Here is a 17,686-nt window from a genome sequence, read left to right as displayed (position 1 = left end):
ATGAAAGGAACTACAAATAGCTGACATATATGAGAAGTATAATGATATCATTACTATGTTAGTATAACAACATTTTTGAGCACATAATATGAACTAGTTACTGTGCTTTACAAATATGAACTCATTTAATTTTCAGTTTGCAGAAGTAGGTACTACCATCACCTGCACTTTAAAAATGAAAAACGATAGGCTTAGACAAGTCACATTGAGAGTAAGTCATCCAGCTGAGACTTAACCCTCAGCAAACTAGCTCCAGAGCTCATGCTTGGGAGCACTAACCGCCTCCTGACTTCACTTAAATAATGGAAATTAAAACTGTGATGAGATACCATGATCTCCAAGGTGCAGAACAGTAACAATATGCACTGCTCTGGAAAGGATACACAAGAAATTGGTTACCTCTGGGAAAGGCCACTAGGAGGCTAGGGAAAAGAGGTGAGAAGCCATTTTTTCAACCCTCTGTAACCTTCTGAAATAAAAATAATAATATTTGCAAATTCATGTCTACAGCTCTTTAAACATTTGGGACACTTTCCCATAAATTAATATTTCTGTTTCCTCAACCACCCTGTGGGGCAAAGTGAGTGTCTATGTCCTTAGCAAATATAATCACAGCCACTACTGTGAAGGTAAGTATTCTCCTTAAAAAATAAAATAAAATAAAGGACAAATTAACCACAGTTCTTTAGTATGGATAACCTGTTATAAAATGAAAATACCCCAATAATAAAAAAAATTTTTAAAGCCATTGTTGTCTTACCAGAATTCATAAGTTTCCAAAGTTGATCTACCAAAGCTTCATTGCATAAGGGAGACTCCATGTTCTTAGTAAATGGTGGGTTCTTAGTTAACATGTTTAGAATCTTATGTCTGAAAGATAAAGAAAAATTAAATTTTTGCTAACCATTAAATAAAAACTTTTGAAAATTATCTGCAGTTCCTCCTTCCTATTTTATCGTCTCTCTTCTGAGATCTAGCTTTGCGTTTTAGTTCCATTTCAAAAGACATTATGTTGCATTCTAAACATTTACTATTGTTTTTTTACTAAAAAATTCTGGTGGATTTGTTCTCTCTAAAAGTGCCTTAGGGTACAATGACGTCTTCTAAAACCTGACTCTATATATTCCTAACCAACATTTCCTATCCCACTTCTAAAATGAACATTTTACTCTTCTTAGAAAAGTTTACAAAAAAGACTGGTTAGCAAATATAAAAATCTTAAAATGAGGCAAAAAAAAAATCACATGTAGGCCAAGAAGTCTACATTTGAGACAATATAAACTTTATTATTATAGTAACTTTGCAAAGCATAAAAATGTGCAGCACTATTTTAAATATGGAGATTGCAAAAAAGTTTCCTCAAAATAAGCGGAAGCTTAAGAGAGTCAATTAAGAAAAGTATCCTCACAGAGGATAGGAGTTAAACTGCACTATTGGAAGTTTTTATCTTACATGAAAGGCTACCCAAACACATTATGGAGTCTTCTGAAAAATAGCACAATGTGACCAATACAAAATTTGAAAAACAAATGCTCAATGCTACGAGCAGGAGACACCATAAAAAAAGAATAGAGAAAGAAAAGGAGAAGCAAGGAAGCCACGGCAGTAGTCTAGCATTCAGGATAAAAGCCAGGTCTAGGACTAGGTCTGAGAAATTCAAGATCTCAGAATAATGGAAGGCTTGGGTATAACTAAGGAAGAAACTTAGGTCATTATATTTGTTGAGGTTAGCAAGACCTTAAAGAAGTTGAACCTGGGAAATTTTTACGTTTAGTGGCAAGAGATCAAATTGGATTTGTACTTGAAAAAAAGATGGGAGGAAAGTAGAACTGCAAGGCTGTAGTTTAAGTCACTTAACCCCTTTTGGCTTCAATATCTTGTCTGTAAAACTGAAAGATGTGACTTTCACTGTTAACATACTTTTGTGATTTGACATTTTAAGACTGAAGACTATTGAAAAGCTACGAGAACCAAACGTGAAATGTGGTTATAGATGCAATTTATACATAGGTAATACGAAAGGGGATACATACCTTATGGATATTTCATATCCATATTTTCATATCTTTACGAGTAAAGATATTTTCATATCTTTAGGAGCAATTTCTGTTTGTAAGAATAGATCGGTATTACAGGTAAATAACACCGTTTAAAACGTGGATGGATTTTTCTTTAGAAGATGTTAATGTTAATACTTTTAATTTGCATGAAGAAGAAAAGTTAAGTTTCTATCCGGCTGCTTCCCCAATTACCCCAAATACCGTAGGGCCCAACAAATAAAACTTCATGGTATTTACTCAGATCATTACAAACTCTTTACAGCCATGCCAATGAATTGTAAATGGTACTCTGGGGATAGCTCTGAAATTATAATTAAAAGAGCAATAATGATTATTATGTGTACTACTTTTAGTAAATTAAGCATTTTTTCAAAAGTTATTTCTCTTTAAAGTTTAGATGATAGAAGAAAGGCTTTCACAAGGAAGTATTTATAACTGACTAAACACTCAACGCAATACTCAGAGGAGATAAAGTTTAAGGGCAGAAAATGAGAATCTTATGCTTAATTTTTAAGAGATTAAACAAAATTCACAATAAGCATACACTTCAGATATACGAAACAGACCTGAAGCAAATCCTGAGAAAATCATGGGTTTATGCCATGTTCATGGTAGCAAAAACAACACATTATTTCCCTAAACAACTGACAAATTTCTTGGTGGACTAGTCCAATCCCATTGCCAATCACTATCTATAAGAAATGCAGTCAAATCGAAACCAGAAAAATGTTCAAAATCTCTCTGGAGAAAAGGCATTCAGTGTAAGTGTGTCCCTTGAGGAAATGATATATTGTGATCATATATGCATGCTTGATTCCAACATGAGAAGATAATTCCATGTCATCTTTAAAATAATCCTACCCAAATCTAAAGTAAATATATTTAATAAGTTCTTCTTATTAATGTAAAAAGTAATATACATGCATAGAAATGACTGGAAAGGAATAATCCAAAATGTTAAGAATTATTGCTCTGGTTGAAATAATTATACGCTATTTTTAAGTTGTCTTCTTAATGTGAGTTTATATTTTTGCAAATCTGAATGAGCATTTTAAGTTATTCCCATTGAAAGGAAACTGTAATTTTCAAAAATGTAAATTTGTTTTAAAAACAATGCACCAAAGCACACTTACTTAAATTCTTAAGATATCCTAATAAAGAACTGATTTACAATCTGAAAATCTTTCATTTATTTATTTCTTTTTGGCTGCATTGGGTCTTTGTTGCTGCGCACAGGTTTTCTCTATTTGTGGTGAGCAGGGTCTACTCTTCGTTGCGGTGCAAGGGATTCTCATTGTGGTGGCTCCTCTTGTGGAGCATGGGCTCTAGAGCTCAGGCTCAGTAGTTGTGGTGCACAGGCTTAGTTGCTCCGCGGCATGTGGGATCTTCCCGGACCAGGGCTCGAACCCGTGTCTCTCGCATTGGCAGACGGATTCTTAACCACTGACTACCAGGGAAGTCCTGAAAATCTTCTATTGAGAGAAGACTATACAAGGAAAGCCAACAACCCTATTATTACATTTAAAACATCAAACCCAAATAAAAGACCAAGATCTTTCCCAAACATTTAAAAATAATTAAACAGCTTAAGGTTTTTTTTTACATACAGTTGTCACTACAGAGATAAAATCACTTTTCTTTAACATATGAATTAAGTTAAACATATATATGATTAGAGGGGGAAAAATTATATTCAACCACTTGTTTAACATGTATTTAATTACCTATATGCAAAGCATCATACTATGTGCCAGACATACAGTGGCAAAAGGAGACAAGGTCCCTGTCTTTTTAAAACTTATACTCTCATGGGGGAGACAGCAGTAACAAAAAAAATCAAACTATAATAATACACATACATAGGAACTATGTATGTACTTGAGTAAAGGAACAACTGTAGGATTTTATGGGCAATTATGACTTGAGGGACATGACCTAGTGCAGGTAGTCAAGAAAGTATCCTTGTAGAAATGGTGTTCAAATTTAGCTTTAAAGCATACAGGAGTAATTACAAGTAACTAATTTCTTTCCTCTAAATTTTAAGGTTTCAGCCCCCAAATTCTTCAGAGCTTTATCTAACTCTCAAAAAATCAGCAATTGTGATATACATAATAATACAGAAATTTTTTAAATCAACAGCTAAAAAAATTTCTTACTAATGACCATCTTACTATTAGGAGTTTAAAAATCAACCAAAAGCCATAAAAATAAAACGCTCTTTTGGGGGCAGGAGAGACGAATGTCACTGATTTTAAGACAGACAGAAACAGAAACGTTTACCTACCTTTAAGATTAAGAATTCTATCCAATTAACACAGCAGAATATAGCAGTTCTATATGATGGCTACTCAACGAGTTTAAGAAAAAGTAACAGAACAGACTGGTGGTTGCCAGAAGCAGGAGCTGGGTGGTGGTGAAATGGGTGAATGGGGTCAAAGGGTACAAACTTCCAAGTTGTAAGATAAATAAGTCATGGGGAGGTAATATATAGCATGGTGACTATGGTTAGTAATACTGTGTTGCATATTTGAAAGTTGCTAAGAGAATAGATCTTAGAAGTTCTTGTCAAAAGAAAATAATCTGTAACTATGTATGGTAATGGATGTTAACCAGACTTATAGTGGTGATCATTTTCTAAAACATAGAAATATGGAATCAATATGCTACACACCTGAAACTAATATGTCAATTACACCTCAATATAAATAGATAGGAAGGGAGGAAGGAAAAGAAAAGGTAATGATGGGGACAAAGAGAAAAGGACAGAGTTCCTATTCAAAGCATAAAAAATAGAGAAAAAAAACCCCCCACAAAAATAGAGACAGATATCCCAAGACACCAAATAATACACACATACAATAACTGTTGATGTGGTAATAACACTCCTATCCTGTGACCATTCACTACCATTAAAGACTTTCTTTAAGATGTGTTGAACTTTTTTTTAACTATAACTATGGGCTAGATGACATTAAGTAAAGCCTAAGAGGTTCCCTATTCGTGATATAAATGAATCACATCACTTATGAAGTAAACACATCAAATATAATCATGAACTATATCTTTATACAGATTTTCAGTTTAGAATGTAAATAACAGTGCTCTTAAAATTTGAATGACATTAACAGCTCCACATTTCAAAAGCAATCATTTAGACTGTACAGTATATAATTTAGAAACATAACTACAAGTATTATATAATATTATAATCTGCTGAAAATGATCCTCAAAACACAATTTTAAGATCTCAGAAATATATGCCTTGGGGCTTCCCTGGTGACGCAGTAGTTAAGAATCTGTCTGCCAATGCAGGGGATGCGGGTTTGAGCCCTGGTCCGGAAAGATCCCACATGCCACGGAGCAACTAACCCTGTGCGCCACAACTATTGAGCCTGCGCTCTAGAGCCCGTGAGTCACAACTACTGAGCCCACGCACCACAACTACAGAAGCCCACGTGCCTAGAGCCTGTGTTCCACAGCAAGAAGCCTGTGCACCACAGAGAAGAGTAGCCCTTGCTCGCCTCAACTACAGAAAGCCCATGCATAACAACAAAGACCCAATGCAGCCAAAAATAAGTTAAAAGTAAACTAATTAAAAAAAAAGAAATATGTGCCTTGATGTTAGTTCTTGATGTGAATTGAAAACATAAATGAATACATGATAAGCTTTATTTATACTGTATTTATACTTTCTGTCCCTACTTGTCATCAGCAGCATCTTATTATAAACTTTCAAATGCATGAGCTCTGGCAGATAAAGAGATGAGGCTGGTTTCCTGCCTATTCTCTTTTATATGAGTATTTACTTCAGAATGGGTGATTATGAGATTTTTGTCCATGTCAACCTTACCCCTGGTACACATCAATACAAGGACAAATTATTTAAAATACAATTCAGATCACAAATCAAGAACTATGAAATACAAAGAGAAGAACTTTGTACAAAGAATATTTATTTAATAAGCATCATTTAAAACACTTGAAATATAGATTTCAGTTAGCTGAAATCCCTTACATGGATTCTTCATGCTCAGATGCATTTCAGTGAAGTTAAAAGGCAGAGTTTAAAAAAAAAAAAAAAAAGGCAGAGTTTATTTGTATGCTTTTTTAGATGAAAAATATCTGCCAACTGATGTGTAAAGTTGAAGAAGACAATGTCTCTGTGTTCTTATTTCTAGTTGGAATAGCTAAAATCTAAATTATCTTCCAGCTTTCAAATTTCATTTTATGAGACTGAATTATTACAACATGTGAACACAAATTTGAGTCTACTAGGTGTAAAGAAAGGACGGCAGAAATGGTAAAAATTTTAATACTGCACGAATACACTATAAATATCCTACTTTGCAAAAGAAAGCAGCAGAAATGAAAGAAATGAAGAAGAAAATACAAAAATGAAAATAGTTACCACGTCAGGACCAGGATTTTCTTTTATTATCCCTTATTTTCTAAATTTTTAACAATGTCATATTACATTTTAAAATCCTAAGTCCATTTATTAAAAATTAAGATTCTATATAAGATAGAAAGGAACAAATGGGATACATCAAAACACTGCTTTTATTTACTTTTAAAATAGATTAAATCAATCGATACAGAGGTTTTAGGATAAGGGCTTTCTTCCTCCATGTGCACTAAAAACGGATACACAAGCTTTTCTTTAAGTTACAATAGAAATCACATGTAAAATTCAGGGAATTACCCTTAGTAACAATGTATTTTTAAAAATGTCTTTCCAAAGGCAAATAAAATAAATAAGGACATGAGTAAATGGATAACATATTCCTATATTTTCAAAAATTATATACATGTTCCATATACATGGAACAAGTATAATGCTCTGAAATTATTTACTTTAGGACTTACAAAAACAAAATATTACAGCATAAAAAAACTAACCTTACATAGGGTACAGGGTCATTCTGAATCATATTAAGTAGCCATTGCAATTCTTCATAACTCCTGTCCACTGAAAATAAAAATAAAGAAATACTTTTGTTGTTAATTATAACAAATTTAAACAAGTGACAAATAGGGAATTTATACTTAATATTTAGGATTCTGCCTTTAATATTTAGGATTCTGCCTTAGCCGTATTTCCAATCAGAGTTGAAGGATGTAGGTGATTTCTTACATGTTTTAATGCAACAGGCCACTTGGCAAATTTTACAAGTACTGTGCTATATATGTAGCCAAAACATAAAACAGGACCAAGAGTATATTTTCCACTAAGGCGCAAATCAACAGTAAATACAACATAAAACAAATTGTAATTTATTAAGAGCTCTAAATTAGAGATGATTAACTCTAAATGGAAATGTGTTTAAATTGTTTTTCTAGATGCTTAAATCAAATTATAGAGAGGTTCGATACTCAATGGTATCTCAACTATATCATACAGTATGGTAAACTGTTTCTGCCCAAGTGGTTTCTTTCATTTAAGACAAAAGAGCAGCCTTAACTTTTCACTATAACATAAGAAACAACTGCAAAACTAGTACTATAAATATAAATAACTTTAACAAAATAACTTATTAGCTATTTCCATTTACCTTTTCAAAAAGTATTGCTTTTATGATTTGAAAAGCTTTATTTTTAGAATTTTATTTCTAATATTTTCCACTTTTTCATTTCCTAATGAACTGGATTTATGGTTCACACTTAAATATCTCTCAATTAAATTACACTTATTAATTTAGCATTCTTTTTGGAAATCATAATATTAGCATTCTATTTGATTTCAGGTAGTACTAATTCATGAATTCTTCATATTATATGATTTATGTGAGTGAACATCATTCATATAACTTGGCTGGGAATAATGGCATATTTGGTAGACCTCAAGATTTCCATATTTCACAAATTGGTAAAAGGCAAAATAAAACTGAAAACTGACATAAGATTACATTTTTTTTCTTGCCAAGAAATACGTGAAAAAACGTTCTTATTTTAACCAGCATTTTTTAAAAGAAAGACTACTTTAACCCTCAACAAAAAGGAAGAACAAATGACAGTCCTTTCTGAACTTGGGCCAACACATATAACACACACACTATATTGTTCTTACTCTTTTATAATGTCTTTCTAGAAGCAGTATTTCTACTGAAATTTACAAAAAATTATAAGGATTTGAGTATATTTTCCTCTACTTAACATGAGAAACTTAACCAGTATCTACTAAAGAATTTCCCTCACCCATTCTTCTCTTTCTACATTCAGATGAGAATGTTATCATAACTTCTTTATTCTTCCCATATTTTAGTATAATCTGGAATTTTAGATTAATTTAATAGTTCTTATACTGACATGTTATTTTTTAAGAATTTCTTTGAAATTTGCATTAAATTTTACAACCATGTTAACAAATATTTAAGCTTAGCTCTTTATTTTATAGGCATAGTTGCTTGTCACTGGGCCTTTCATATCACACTTTCATCAATCTTGAGTTATTATTTTGATTCCTTTACAGGTCAGCTGAAAATTATCTTTCAGACTTTTGTTTTTTAAAATGTTACATAGGAAATGTACTTCTAAGTCTTCAAGGCTATAGGAACAACAACTTGGCAAAGTAGAAAATCTTAGGTCATAATTTTCCCTAAGCATTATGTTAGCCTGTGTTCACTGTCTTTTGAACTCTTCTTATTCTGAAGAAGTTACAGGCCACAGTATTTTTTCACCTTGTACAATAACTGGGTTCTGATATTCCTAGGAACTTATACATTTTTTTCCTTAACCTTAAAATTTTAAATTTCATCAGACTCTAGCTTAGGTCAGTCTCATTTACACTCTTTCAAAGTATTCTATTATTTCTGGGATTATTGCTTTTCTTCCACCTGCTCTATTCATGACAATTTTTTTTTTTTTTTTTTTTTTTGCAGTACTAGGGCCTCTCACTGTTGTGGCCTCTCCCGTTGCGGAGCACAGGCTCCGGACGCGCAGGCTCAGCGGCCATGGCTCACGGGCCCAGCCGCCCCGCGGCATGTGGGATCTTCCTGGACCAGGGCACGAACCTGTGTCCCCTGCATTGGCAGGCGGACTCTCAACCACTGTGCCACCAGGGAAGCCCGTTATGACAATTTTTAAAAATATTTTCATCTCCTTAACTTTCTTCTATTTCTGAAAATGTTTTGAATATGTAGTGTTCTCTTATTCATATTTTTCCTTATTTTTTTTTCAACTTCACAAAGCCTTGCCTAATCCCCCTCCTGAAGTTCCTACTTGTATCTCTTGCTCTACTTTCACAGATAACAGTTTTGACAGGTACAAAATGTTTTCTTTTTTTTTTTTTTTTTTGCGGTACGAGGGCCTCTCACTGCCATGGCCTCCCTCATTGCAGAGCACAGGCTCCGGACGCACAGGCCCAGCGGCCATGGCTCACAGGCCCAGCCACTCCACAGCATGTGGGATCCTCCCAGACCGGGGCACGAACCTGCGTCCCCTGCATCGGCAGGCGGACTCCCAACCACTGCGCCACCAGGGAAGCCCCAAAATGTTTTCTTGAAACCTTATGTAATTAGAAATTTCTCCCCAACCTTCTATTTCTTAAAATAACATGTAATTAAAGCTATAAAATGATACACTAACTTTTCAGAAAGACCAAAGATATCTATCTATAACTCTTTTCTTTTCCCTCATTTACTAATTTTTATATGAATTCTACATTTACCAAAAACTCTCAATCAGTGAGTCAAGAATTTAAAATCAAAATATCTGTATTGTACATAATATGAAAACCCTAATAACTAAATAGTAAATGGTAAACAATTCTTTCTATTGATAAAATGATTATGGGCATATATTTCTAAAGCATTACCTTTAGTATAGTCAACAACTGCTTCCAAAGCTGCTATCCTGATGTCCACAAAGTGGCCATATTCTGCGTAAGATTTAAAAAGAGCTGGATCACTTGGCACATGGCCATTCTTCTGAAGCACTCGTATGGCTCTCAAACAACTAGGAAAATGTATTTATAGTTAAATACTCTTTTAAACTTGTTTCCAAGGCATTAGAAATTAATCCGTAACAGTAAGCTGAAAAATGAATGTAATTTGAATCCACTTTTTAATTTTTTAACATTCAATTTTTGCAATGACAATAAAAAACCCTATTAAAAGAAAACTAATTTCAAAACTTTGGAAATTCAGTTTCAGGTATTTTAACTGGAACACACTTCAGAAAAATGTATTTAGCATAAAGCATAACTTAAATAAAGTATTCTCTCCAAAAGTTTTAGTAATACATATATAGTTTATTCACTAGTATATATGGAAAGTTGAAACTGTTCATAATGTTGAATGGGTAAATCAACTTTTTTTTAGCGAACTCCTCATGAAATAGACAGAACTTGTCGACAGTCATACATACAAAGTTGACAGAAGCCGTAAAAGAAGCCTAACAATAAACTAATAATATAGTATAATAATATTATATTATAATTATTATATAACTATTATAATTATACAATAATAAACAACAAACTATAATAGAGTTTAAATTATATCCAATGGGATAAAAGATTATGCAGACATCAAATACAATGCTTATGAAGAATTTCTGATGACATGAGAAAGTGTTTATGATATAAGCAGAATATAAAAACTATATATACAATATGGCAAATAATTTAAAATTTATATAGTTACCAGAGGAAAAAATTTAGAAGGCCATTCTCCAAAATAGCAATAATTTATCCATGGGTGGTAGAATCATATAGGATTTTCTTTTACTTTACTATATTTCCCAATTCTCTATGCAAATAAATTTCTCTTATAATTATGAAAGCAAATAACTTTAAGAAACAAATACGAAGAATCATCATACCTGACAGTGATGGTGTGTCTATAACTCGGAAGAAGTTTTTCCATATTCAAAAACCTAGTGATTTCTTCAAGAATGAGTCGCACATCCGGATTTAAATTATCCAAAGTTCGAACTTCATTATTCACACTGACTGCAGGCGTAACAGAGTTGGCAAGGGCATCAATCATTTCTGCACGATAATAGTTATCTGAAAACTAAGCCAAAAAATAATTACGAGAAGACAACAGAATTTACATGTCTATTCAAAAGTTAATAAAATAAAATATGATAACTTAAAAACATAATTCATCTGAAAACATAAGCAAGTTTTCAGGTTAGTATTCAATTCCGTCCTTTGTATAGAGTCACACAGTGGAAAAAAGAGTGAAAGAGGTCTACTAATTAGAAATACATTACTTTACTTGACAAATGTTTACTACATGTAAGACACTCTCATAGTAATCTAGCCAGATTCCTCTAAAAGGAAGACCACAGTCCACAAATCCTGCTGGTAATACAGAGCTTCAAATCAGCTATTTCAGTGCTCTATTCTCATCTAAAACATCCAACCAAGGGTCACCAGATAGTTGAAGAAAGCATTAACATAAAGAGAGACCAGAACAAAGTGGGAAAAGTGACTTGGAGGAAATAAGAGTATACAAGGAAAAGAAAACCAGTAGAGGGAAAAAAATTCAAAAGTGACCATTAATATTGTCTGAGAAGTAACCAATGATATCCCTTCCAACAGGATAATACATTTTTTAAAAAAAGAAATATGCAGAGAATCAGAATAAAAATTAAATTGGAATATAAAATTGAAAAAAACTCCAAAAATTTTGAGCAAAAAAAAAAAAGATAAAAAATAGGAAAGAAAGCACAAGGAAGTTGGAAGGCTGGTGTAGAACACATGACATACAAATAATAGGAGTTCTAGCAAGAGAAGCAGAGAAAAGGGAGGAAACCATCCAAAAAAACAAATAAAAATTCCTAAATCCATATCCCAGTCAATTCCCAGAGAAGCAATTTATTGAAAGCAATCTGGGTGTGGTTTGATTTAAACTCAGCAACTCAGATGCTCTAGCCTAGAAATCTGAACATGGAGCAAGCAAATTAATTACTTCTATCAGCAGTGTTGGGATTATGCTGTGGTAAAACAAACTGCTAGGAGACAAAGGAAGAAGACCTGGCCCCTTCTGACTTCCACCATGGAGCCAGAACCTCCAACTGACACACATAATGGCACAGTCCCTAAACATTCCTATGTTCGAATACCAGGTAGGAAAAAAAACAAGGCACATAAAAACAAACAAAACCAAAGAAAAAATACTCCACAAGTATTCACCATGGACGAGTTTTGTTTTCAAACTGTTCTAATGATTAAAAAAATTAATCTCTATAACTTCAGTCAACCTTTTCTCTACGGTTTCTAAGTTTTGTTTCACACTCAGAAAGGCCATTTGCATTCAGAGATCATTTAAATAATGTTCATAGGTTTTCTCCAAGTATTTTTATAGTTTCATTGTTACCTCTGATAACTACTTTGCTAACAAAGCAAAAGACCATTTACTTAACCATTGTTTCTGAACTAAGTATTCAGAGCACAGAATAAATTCAGAAATTAAAAATGAGACAGGGATGTGGATGAAGTACAAAAACCAAAATATTTAACATTTACCCCTCAGACCATATCCAATTCTCACAGACACTATACTCCTAATCGAACAGGCTAGATTATCTGATCACCCCAAAGTCAAGTGAAGAATAAATAATTTGTGAAACACAACTGGGGGGGTGTGGGGGCATTTAGTACATACAGCAAAACTTCCCACAAAAAAAAAACAACTGAAGGCATCAACGTCAACGTACTGCAGCAAAGGCTGACTGAAGTTTTTAACAATGATCGTTTGGTATCAGGAATAGTTCAACCCATGTTCTGCATACTTATTTAAGAAGACAAATTTCATAAATGTATATATGATTTATTAGAAATATGTTAGAAATTCATGTGTATATATAAAAGATTTTCATATAAAATGACTAATAGCCAGGCTTGAAAGGGATTTAATTTTAGTCTTCTTGAAAACTAAGTTATCTAGAATATTAAATTTAACGCTCCTGCCCAATTCATGAGATGTTAAAATTTTAAAAAATATCTTCCCACCCCCAAATCCCAACTTCTTTTTGGCATTTAATGTTCTGTATTTCTAATTTAATCTTAATCCCAGAAAAATCTTTCATTTCTTCTCATGCACTTTATATAGTGAACCTTTTTTAAAAAATATGCTTAACCAAAGCCCTCAGAGACAAATCATTAGTGGTTGGAAGTGAAGTACTTTAAAAACAAACATAAGAAAATCAATGAACTATTCTTAGGCACCATCCAATCACATCTTTTCTTCCAGTTTTAATCCATTAATCTGCAAATCTTTAAATAACAACAAAATCTTTTTCTCTCAACAATAATTTTTAAGTTTTGACATCAGACAAATCTAGGTTTTGCTCCTGGCCCTACCGCATATATGACCTTGAGTAAATCTGTTAGCTTTTATTAGCTTCTATCTCCTCAAATGGAAACTGAGATAATTATAGTGTCTATCTCACAGGTCTGATGAAGATCATATTAATCAAGTTTTGGTACAGGTCATGGAACATACAAAAAACTAGCTATTATTACTGTTGTTATTATTTGCATTTATTCTGTCCTTAATATCTTCAGGGATTAAGATGTATGCTAGTCTTAATTGAAGACAATTATATCTTCAAAAAAAGAAATTCACGTGTAGGTGAAGAAAGCAATACTATAAGTGAAAGTCAAAACAAACCAGCAGATTAGGAAGGAAAGAATCTTACAAAATCTTTTTTAACAATATTCAAAAATGGAAAGAAAGTGTATCAGCTATAATGCATTCTTTAAAGAAATAATTTTTTTAAGGACTCTCAAATCATTTGAATGTTACTCTACTGACTTAAAGAGGAAAATTTTGCCTTCTTGATTTTTCACTATAAATCACCATTTGTAAATAAAACACTTGTGACTTTTTAAAATTTAATTAATTAATTTATTTATTTATTTTTGGCTGCGTTGGCTCTTCGTTGCTGCGCATGGGCTTTCTCTAGTTGCGGCAAGTGGGGGCTAATCTTCGTCATGGTGAGTGGGCTTCTCACTGCACTGGCTTCTCTTGTCATGGAGCACGGGCTCTAGGCACGCAGGCTCAGTAGCTGTAGCTCGCGGGCTCTAGAGCGCAGGCTCAGTAGTTGTGGTGCACAGGCTTAGTTGCTCCACGGCGTGTGGGATCTTCCTGGACAAGGGCTTGAACCCATGTCCCCTGCACTGGCAGGGAGATTCTTAACCACTGCGCCACCAGGGAGGTCCACTTGTGACTTTTTTTTTACTGTTGTAATGTTTTATTAAACTTCTCATGAATTCAACTTATCCTACAAGTTACATGTGTCATTATATGTGCTGTTCCTTCTGCTCAGAGTAACCTTCCTAGACTGGCCCTACTCAGACTGGGAAAATCCTATTGTTTATGACTCAGTTCGAGGGTCACATCTTATGTACAAAACTTCCCTGAGTGTCTCTCTATACCCTTGGAAGAAGGCACTACTTCCTCTGAATCTCCCTAGAAATTTGTGTATACATACCTCCACTTTAGCAGTTATGAATAACCTGTTTACCTATCTGATTTCCCCATTAGGCTGAATCCTTGAGGCCCCAGAATCAGACTGTGATATGCAGCAGTTCTTCAATAGACGTTTAATTTAAATGAAATTCCAGACGGCAACTACCATGCATTCTTTCTATGTAACGTGGTATACCGCCTAGCATAGCATATATTCTCAAAAACACTTGCTGATGGTTAGAATGATAACAAGTAAGGTGAAATAACTTTTGAAGCATGGCATTCAATAGCAATTTACTAAATAAATGAATAAAACACACATAATGGTAAAAAAGAAAAAAGTCAAATTCATCAATGAACAAGTTATCCCAAGAGGAACTGTTTTCTGGGTATCACTTGATAAAAGAAAAAAGGAATAAAAATAAAATTGAGCTGTCAGACGTCACCAAAACAAAAGTTAGCTGAGTTCCCAAAATTTGATGTACTTCTATCTCCACGTTATAACAGCATACAGAACATTTAAAAACCAAGTAATCTTGGTTTTCATGTACTGATTATAATAAATCATGTTTGTATATTTCTTTCTCTATAAATTTCAAGTACAATGGACACAACAATGATTTCACAGTCTAAATATTTCTTTAAAAACAAAATATCACTGGCTACTTTTATAATACTAAGGTATCTTACCTTATTTTTTCTGTTGTCATTGTACTTGATTAAGTCTAAAATAAATGTTAAGACTTCTTTGGGACAAAGGTTATGAACATCTCTCAATAAAGCCATCGCAACTGGCATAGTCTACAAAAAAAAAATTTTGTTTAATTTTCATTACTACAATTCAATGAAGTATATGCTGAAACAGGGTTACTCTGGGGCTGACACAGGTATCTGGATGGACTCCAACCCCCACCGATTCCTACCCCTCCCACTGGGAACATGTCTCAAACATGCTAACAAAGGAACTGAGTAGGAAACCAAGGGGAAAGCTGCATAACTGGATACACTCTGTAGCCCATTTGTCAGAAGAGGTATGTGTAATGTAAATTCAGTTCCGTGTTTTACAAGGGACAAGGTATGGGCTTTAACATTAGATAAGACCATTGTTCAACTTCTACACCACTGCCTATTAAGATGGATTATTATAGCTAGTTGCTTACTGGGCAGGAGTCTAGTTTCCTCACAACCATTTTCAGGATTAATGGATACAGTGGCTGGAGGCATGTGGCAGGCAGACAGTAGAGTTCAATCACCAGTCTGAGAAGATACTGATTCTCCAGTACCACTGCCCCATTCTCAGCCTAAGGAAAAATGGTAAATTATCTAAAATCCAGCTTAACTTTCTCCTCTCCAAATTTTCATAGGCAACTTTTCTAAGGAAGTAGAAGCCTGACTCACAGTGGTAACCTCTACCAGTAAAACCAAGCTATTCAAACTCGAGGCAGAACTACAGACAAATAGACATCACAGTCCCCAGTACACAGAGAGATTTGGACTACCCCGTCTTCTGATTCAAAATAACTATTCCCTCTAAGCTGGGGGACAGAAAGTAGCAGGACTCCTTTGCTTGCTTGAAGGACCAGAAGCAAGGGGACGGTCAGTGCTACAATAGTTACTATTAATGCTGTAAGAACTGAGGGAAAGTTTTTTTCCCATAGAAATAGGACTTAAATTTGATTTAAGCACTAATCCTCTCTCTCTCTTTTCTGCCACTAGAAGTATTATGTGAAAGGTGAACTAGTCTAAAAGCACTGCTTTTCCAATTTTTTTGACTGTAACCCACAGTAAGAAATACATTTACATCCCAACCTCACACACACACACACGTCATGTATACAAAGTAAAAAATAAAACAAAAAAAACCTTACACCTACCCTTATTTCATGTGTCGCATTCTGATACTGCCTATTGTTTTCTTTTATTTAAAAAAAAAAACTTCCAAATTGATTTCATGACCCCCCTCATTAATGGATCACAACTCCCAATCTGAATATTGATCTCAGGTATATGGAAGTACAATGGCATAATGAAGGGGACACATTCGGTAGTCAAAGAAATTAACTTGCTTTCAGACCATACATTAGTGAAATGGCAATAGAGAGCTGAGCAACATGTTCAAGTACTATGAAATGCTCGGTTCTTTAAAATAACAGGATGCCTCAGACTTCTTTGATCACACCAATATTGGCTTTTCCCAAACCCGATCTCCTGAATCTGTTCTGCTGATGAAATTCACTATCAATATGTCATGACTTCCACTCTCAGCATGTGGCTGGGTAATTCTTTTCACATTTCTCTCCATCACATACAAATCTCACCTTGCTTAACATTCCCCTCAACATCTATCATTTCATTTACTTTTAATCTGCTTTCTACCTGCCTCAGAAAAAGGAATGTTCTTATCTTTTCTAAAATTAACCTCACAACTATGTCCCCACCCACTACTAATAACTTCAGAATTTGCTCTATCTTATGTTTTTTATATTTACTTGCTCCCAAGAGATGAATATTTCATCTCTGCTTCTCCACTGGTTCCTTTCTCTGTGCCAAACATGCCTCAAGCTTTTTCTCCCTCTATACAAAACAAAACCTGAAATGTCCTTTCTCAGCCTTGCTTTATCCTCAACCTGTCACCTTTCTCACACTCTTCAACACCAAATCATGAAAGAATAGGCTTCATTAGTTTTTTTCTACTTCAACTTTACTCCTCCTTGTAGTTAATCCAGTTAATCTAATCTGGGCCTTCATTACTAACTTACTCAAAATATTTTACAAATGACTTCCAAATTGCCCAAATGCTGACCACCCTGCCATTCCCACATCACTTCCTAAAACAGTGGCTCTATCACACCACCACTTTCTAAATTACCATTTGTAAAAAACTTGCTATTTGATAAGAATATAGTACGAAACACTTCACATGCTTGATATTATTTAATTTTAAAAAAAGATAAATTTACAGTTGAGTAAACTGAGGCTTAGAGAGTTAAGAAACTTGTCCTCTTGCAAACTGCTAGTGAGCAGCAGAGCTGGGACTGAAACTAGAGCTGTGTGCTGTATTGTCTCTGACTCAGAAATGCTGTCCACATCCTACAAGGATGACCATCAGAAGGACCCACCCATACCTCCATCCCCCATGTAACCAACCAAAAAGTCAAATTATCCATTTCTACTTACTTTAGTATTAATATGGACAGTGACTTA

The 17,686-nt window shown here is 33.9% G+C and overlaps 1 protein-coding gene across 3 annotated transcripts in view; it reads right to left on the bottom strand.

Annotated features, from left to right (window-relative positions):
- TAF2 (TATA-box binding protein associated factor 2) overlaps positions 1-17,686 on the bottom strand; it is an 81,811-nt gene that overhangs the window by 25,974 nt on the left and 38,151 nt on the right. For all 3 annotated transcript variants that reach the window (XM_082675057.1, XM_082675059.1, XM_082675058.1), the window contains 5 exons: positions 15,173-15,283; positions 10,881-11,074; positions 9,874-10,013; positions 6,960-7,029; positions 761-870 (listed from right to left, as the gene is read on the bottom strand). In XM_082675057.1, the coding sequence (XP_082531183.1) occupies positions 761-870; positions 6,960-7,029; positions 9,874-10,013; positions 10,881-11,074; positions 15,173-15,283 (625 nt within the window). The remainder of the gene's footprint in view (positions 1-760; positions 871-6,959; positions 7,030-9,873; positions 10,014-10,880; positions 11,075-15,172; positions 15,284-17,686) is intronic.

This window comes from Grampus griseus, assembly GCF_964374135.1.
Source record: "Grampus griseus genome assembly, chromosome: 17".
NCBI classification, from domain to species: Eukaryota; Metazoa; Chordata; class Mammalia; order Artiodactyla; family Delphinidae; genus Grampus; species Grampus griseus.
Note: the sequence above shows the minus strand (reverse complement) of the source record. Positions and strands in the feature narration are given on the sequence as shown.